At 34.0% G+C, this 6885-nt stretch overlaps 1 protein-coding gene across 1 annotated transcript; it reads left to right on the top strand.

Annotated features, from left to right (window-relative positions):
- Positions 1–315: 315 nt before the first annotated feature.
- On the top strand, positions 316–6357 carry LOC117103754. Its single transcript, XM_033244364.1, has 2 exons — positions 316–805; positions 1987–6357. Exon 2 carries the CDS (start codon positions 2049–2051, stop codon positions 4818–4820), a length of 2772 nt encoding a protein of 923 aa, XP_033100255.1. The 5' UTR covers positions 316–805; positions 1987–2048; the 3' UTR covers positions 4821–6357.
- Positions 6358–6885: the final 528 nt, after the last annotated feature.

Raw genomic sequence — 6885 nt, 5'->3', positions numbered from 1 at the left:
TGACACAAGTATACTTCACATCAAGTGTCAACTTCCTGCACCATTACCGTCCGCACATCCACAGTAAAGTATGTGCGTATGTATGCGTCAAAATTTTAAAATGCTCAAAATCACTTTTTGACTAAATTAGAGCATGTTTTAGGTCATTTTGAGCATTTCGGAATTTTTCGTCCCGTGTGCGCATTTTTACGCGCGCGCACGTACAGAAGCAGGAATTATCGTTTTTTTTTTACATGTTTTAGGTTCCTGACACTGTATTCGCAAATTTCCAATCTTTTTCAGTCATTTAGGGTCAATAGCAATGCTGTACGCGCGCATAAAAGATACGAATCCATGTGCACGTTTTTGTCGACTTAGAGTGAAAATAGGCCAAAATCATGCCTATTTTCAATTGGTTATAGCTCCTTAGGATGATTGGCGACCCCCAATGTCTATTTCATGAATACTTACCTGGATAACCGACTAATTGCCAAGTTGTTCCCAAAACGGAACACCCCTTCGAAAAAAAATGGAACAGTCCGACCCAAGGCGCCACGTGCGAACCGTCTCCCTAACAAACGTCCTCATTCCCTTTTCGACGTTGTTCGAAGTCGGATACATCTAGCCTTTGAAAACTACGACTCTTCAAGCAATTCTTTGGATTTATTTTTGCCTTGGATTTCTTTTTGCCTTGGATTTATTTTCAACTTGTGGTTGACAAGATATCCTTTTTATTGTAGTCTCGATCGGCATGTCCGCTCGCAAGTCTTTGTGCTCGGCGTGTGGGGGCCCTAACCGAGTGTTAAGCAATTAGTCGGTTATCCAGGTAAGTATCTCACTCATAGACTACCAACATCACGATTGATCTGTGTATTTTACTATATATTCTGGAGCACATAAGTTGTAAATATGATTTTATAGGTCATAATGGCTGATCGGACATTATGACGTCATCATATTGCCATCTGAATTCAACAAACTGAATATTATCAATGACGTCATTTGAGCGTATCCTTGATTGATTTTCTCCAAACTTCGAGGAAGATTATAACTGAGACAATTCTCTTTAATAAATGTCACGACTTTTTACATTTTGATGACGTCATCATTTTTTACATAATTTTTTTATCTGACCATTAATCTTTCTTTCCTCAAATCATTGAAATCACCTATATCATCATAAATAATTGACATTTCTAAATCATATTCAATTGGCATAAAACTTCAAGTCAAGTATGAATGTAATGCGCGCAAATTTTTAGTGCGCACATCATAACATGCGTTTACGCATGCGTCGAAAATTTATTTTCAATCAGTTATAGCTCCTTAGAATGATCGGTAACACCCATTTTACATATTCTGAAAGCACATGAGTTGTAGATATGATTTTATAGATCATAATGGCTGATCGGAAATTGTGACGTCATCATTTTGCCCTCTGAATTTAAAAAACTTTTTACTTTAATTTCCTCATTTATGAACATATTTATTTAAGCGTATCTTTCTTATTGTTAGTCAATTGTTTCTCATCTTCCGAGTAAGTATTCTCTTTCGGAATCATGTCCTTCATTTTCATTTTGATGATGTCATCATGGTCAAAATGAATGATTTTTGGACCTCTTCATCTTCAATTATTGAGAAATAATATATTGGACAGACCAACAGAGGGCGGCAGACTGTATTTCGACGCTATCAGACTGATTATATAATTCATATGAAGGGAAAATTTGTATCGTTACGACAAACAGGTATCAAAATTTTGCGTAGATGACGTCCTTAAAAAGCTTGTTATGACTATTTCAGATGAAGCCAAATGTTCGTTGAAGTTGGCATGTGCGTAGCTCGCGGCAATTTTGAGATATTGTGCGAACAGAAATGGGGAAAAAGAAAGAAGAATAGGAAATAGAAGACTAGATTTGAACTCGTCACTGAGGATGAGTTAGTAAAATTAAATAATAAAATACAGGAAGATTAATACTGTCAATTGTTTGATTTATACTATTTCAGATAAAATAATCAAAGATTACTTGACAAAACAACAGAAAATATTGTATCAGGATGTGAATCTAATGACACCAGCAAATTGGCATAAACATCATGAAGTAGATATTGCAGAAGTATTCACTGAACTCAGCTTATTCAAGTCTGGAAAAGAAGGTGGAGCACAAAACAAGTCAACATGTATAAGGAAGAAAGGTGAACCCACATCATTAACGGAGGTATTACATATTATTAAATCAACAGCTTCATGTAAGGTATTAATAACAGGAAAAGGAGGAATGGGCAAGACTACACTCCTCAAATATATTACTTACAAATGGGCTACTGATGATGTACATAATGCCTTTGCTGGTAAATTGCTGTTTCTGTTCAATATTGGGGATATTAAAGCGGGTACAGATATCCTGGAAATAATTATGAAAAACATAAGTACGAAAGAATTAATTCTTCAGAACAATTTACCATCTGATTCAGTTGAAAGATTCCTGATGAACCATGCTGATGATATAGTGATTTTTTTAGATGGATATGATGAGTTGCATAGCGATGCAAAGGACCCTATATATCTGTTCAAAGGACTTGAATTGGAAAAAAGCACTGTGGTGATAACGTCCCGACCTGACAAAGCAATTGATTTGGTTAGATGTTGTACAGTTCATATTGAAGTGAATGGTTTCAGTTCAAGAAACATAAAGGAGTATATTCAAAATTATTTTTGTTCAACAAATAAATATGAATCGAGGGAATTACTATTGAAGGAGTTTAGATTTGATTTAGAGGATGAACGGAAGTGGGGTGGTAATCATAAAGTGGCATTTGGATTGTGCTCTTCCCCATTGTTACTGCTTATGATTTGTACCATATGGGAACAAAAAAAACATCTTCCAAAAGACTTGTCAGATCTTTTCACTGAACTGATTTGTTGCATTTTAAGTCAGTATGAAATCAAGAGGAATAAAGCTGCTATTTCCAACATTGAGAGGATTCCAGAGCCGTATAAACTTGCCATTCTACTATTAGGAGAATGTATGTATGAAGGCCTAAAGAAAAATAATTTGTCTATTGACAAATATATTTTATCAAACATGAAAAAGAATATAGTTTCTGTAAATTTAGCATTGGAACTTGGATTTGTTTATGAAGATAGCCCTTTTAACCCTGGTGATACAAGAAAGATTTACACACCCCCACACAAATTGATTTCAGAAGCACTAGCAGGGTTTTATTTGGCTAATCAAATTGAGAAAGAGCAATTGAAAGGTGATGAATATGAGGTGATAAGATGTAATAAAAATTTAAATATGACAAGAGAGTTTACAATAGGATTTCTAGGTGTTAAAGCTGGTGATTTGTTGAAGCATTGGTTAGTAAAGCCGTCAAAATTGTACTCAATAACACAATGTTTTGAATATATAAAGGAGGAAAATGAAAAATATGTACTAAGAAAATTAGATGAAAACATGTCCACTGAAATGAAATCATACTGTGAGGAAATGCACGAGACATTCAGAAGTGTTCTTGATGGTGATAGAAGTGAGCATATATTTAAACTTATGGGAAAATATTGCGTTAAATATAAACTTGAACATGACAAACTTCAACAGAAAGTGATGTCATTGATCGATACATCAGGTAAAGAGTCTCTTAGAAAATCATGCAGAAGTGTTCTATTTATGTCAGTTAAAGTACAAGAACTATATCATAATAGTAATGTATTTAGATTGAATGAAACCAATTTACTTAGGTGTATTTCAAATTGGGAAGATGAAAGGCTCAATGTACTTTCAGCTGAGATGAAATACCTCCAATTGAATTATAGCAGCACTGTTCTCACTTTTTACTGGCAGTTCAGTTCATCATTTTTTATTCATCTCCTGACACATTCAAATAAGCTATCTGTCTTATATATAAGAAACTGGCTTACTAAGGCTATACTCAGTGTAGTTACCAAAGAGTTACTCAAAACTGTGAATTTGACGTTAAAACAATTTTATATATATAACAGTGATCTACATGATATCGATGGAGCATTACTAGGAAAACTATTTAGAGTAGCTCCTGAACTAAATGGCCTAGAAGTAAGCAAATGTGGACTATCAAGTGATATTGTGAGGGCAATGATTACTGAATGTCACAAGAGTGGAGGTAAATTATGCAAACTTGTCATGAACCATAATAACTTTGATGATGCATTAATTGGTGATATACTTAAAGTGTATCCAAATATATCTACTCTTAAAATAGCTAGATGTGGCCTCACACAGGAATGTTTTAATAAAATGTTCAGTGAGGTACCTAAAATTAACATAGTTGAACTTGATTTCTCCGGAAATAATCTAAGGAATTTAGATGGAGAAATGTTTAGAACAATAATGAAAAAACTTCCCAAACTACATTTTTTTGCCATGGCGTTTTGCAACTTATCAGGCTGTATTGTTAATGAAATGATGAAGGAAGTATTGAAAGACAAAATGCTTAATTTGATTGGCAACAACCTTTCAGTTATTGACGGTAAATCACTTGCAAAGTTAGTCAGGGTAATTCATGAGGATGGTTTCTATGGTGAAACTTTCAATTGGAGTGATTATTCTCTTACAGCTGATAACCTAGAAAAACTGATTGAATCAGTAGGTGTAAATCAAACATTGAATTGGAAAAGGATAGTATTTTATCGTGTTAATCTTTCTTCAATCCGTTGTAAAACATTAGCTCGCCTTTTTAAAATCTCCCCAGACCTGATCGAAATTCAATTCCATGACTGCTCTTTAGACAGTACTGTTCATGAAATGCTGAAGGAATGTGATATGATGAAGGTAATATTAGACGGCAAACATGCTTAATTTGGAGGGCAATTTCTTTAATAGCCTGCAGATGCCTAATACCATCAGTTGCAGAGTTATTCAGAATTCGAGCAGATTTTTTTTTTAGCAGATGCTAGTTAGAGCGGAAGAAGATCCACTTGTGCGAACAACAACCTGTGCGAGTTATATACGAATTACTTCAAAATTTCCTATTTTTGAGCTAAAAATTTGACATTTTCAAAGGGGAAGGGGCACACAACAGTTCCAAAATACATAAGTGAGTAGCATAGCACAATTTCAAATATAATTTGAGCTAAAAAGTTGACATTTTCAAAGGGGAAGGGGGCACACAACAGTTCCAGAATAGATAAGTAAGTAGCATAACTCAATTACAAATATAATTTGCTTTTTTATGTATAATCAGGTGCTTGTTGAATAAGTTCTGTAGTAGAACCCCTTTTTTTGAACAGCCCTATTCAGCGGACAGGGGCCTTAAGCGAACACTTTCCTACTAAAAAAGTTGTTAAAACCACAGTCAATCCATGACATCTGTAAAGCAGATGTTAACACTTTGAGTGCGAAATTGTCAATACACCCCTTTAAAGCATTTTCTACACTATCAAATTTCATCAAAAAAGCGTCACATAAAATGTGGTGGAAAGTAGAGTTGAACACATTCAAATTTTTTTTTATACAATTTGATGACATGTGATATGATGTCATCATACCCATATATGGGCACATCACATTTTTTTGTCACATAAAAAGATAGTGTAGACATAGCTTTAAAGGTGTCACTACTCTCTTATCCACAACAAGTGCAACAAACTCAAATATTTAATTTACATTTTTATTTTGAATATTTTTTGAGCCCTTAAAATTAACCTAATTTTGTTGGATATCAGTATATATGTCCAGTGTGTGTTGGTTGGAATTATTCATTGCCTATATTGTTACTGTTACTTCTCTTCATGTGATATCAACCAATCTTGTCAATTTTATCCCTTACCTTAGCTATTTGAATGATGTTACTTTGATTTTTAAAAAAAAGTACATTCATAGAGGATTTGATTGATAACCTGAACCCTGATTTCTGTGTCATACTCTATTCATCTTCGACATCAAGTAGAATCCCAGCCCATCCTCCACCTCCCTGCTGGCACCACCACTGGTTGTTTTAATAACATTTCTATTAATTTTGTATCATAATAATGTATTATTTTCACAGTGAAGATTATTGTCCAAACTGTAAGTGACAAATAACTGTGATATTCCCTTATTTGGGTGTAATATGACATCATCATGCCCATATATGGCACATCACAGAGTTTCACATAAAAATTTATTAGTGAAAGGAACACTGTAATTTCCAAATATTTGGATGAATAAAGTGATGTCTATGTCTAGAGCTTAACAAATTAGTTGTGATTATTGTAAATCTCATCTTAAGGTGAATTTAACTAAAATTATACTGTATCTAATGTAGTGGTAATTGTTATTGTATTGTGGGTGGTGTTTCTGGAATTTGTTAAGAGTATGTTACTTGAATATTCAAATAAACAGTTAATTGTAAGAAGTCCATGGCACGTGTTATTTATTTGCATTTACCGTGTTTGCCATATTGTAATATTGTATGTCATCTACCTTAGTAAGTGGACGGGTACCACATTCAATAGTTTGCCACGTCCAGAAAGAGTCGCAACAAACAGCATTTCAGGAATTTACTGGTACTGGGTATTTATATGGCGCCTTTCTCTTGCGGTTATAAAGAGCAAGGCAAGGAATACAGTAGCAGGCTTAAAATTGGTCACCATTCAGGGACCCCATGCATTACAACAGTACAGTCTCGCAAACAAACTTGCCTTATTTTTTTAACTTGGTGCTTTTAATTTTGAATTGGCGCATTATATATCTCAGTTGTTAATAATTATGAAGATTCTTCAGGAATTCCAAAATGTGAACATTGTAGGACCTAGGAGTAGCGATCAATCACGGAAAGCATAGAATTTTAAAAGGAAGATGCTGTTAAATGAAATGATGAAGATGATGATGATGATAATTATATTTTTGTTACTTGTGTTATGGACAGTCCCTAATGTTCAGC

The sequence above is a fragment of the Anneissia japonica genome, unplaced genomic scaffold (genome assembly GCF_011630105.1).
Source record: "Anneissia japonica isolate Jap-2015-1 unplaced genomic scaffold, ASM1163010v1 scaffold5573_len15849_cov134, whole genome shotgun sequence".
Classification (NCBI taxonomy): domain Eukaryota; kingdom Metazoa; phylum Echinodermata; class Crinoidea; order Comatulida; family Comatulidae; genus Anneissia; species Anneissia japonica.
Note: the sequence above shows the minus strand (reverse complement) of the source record. Positions and strands in the feature narration are given on the sequence as shown.

Bases quoted from the DNA above. Each gene is read 5' to 3' on its own strand.
- LOC117103754 (XM_033244364.1), top strand. From the start codon at position 2,049: ATGACACCAGCAAATTGGCATAAACATCATGAAGTAGATATTGCAGAA.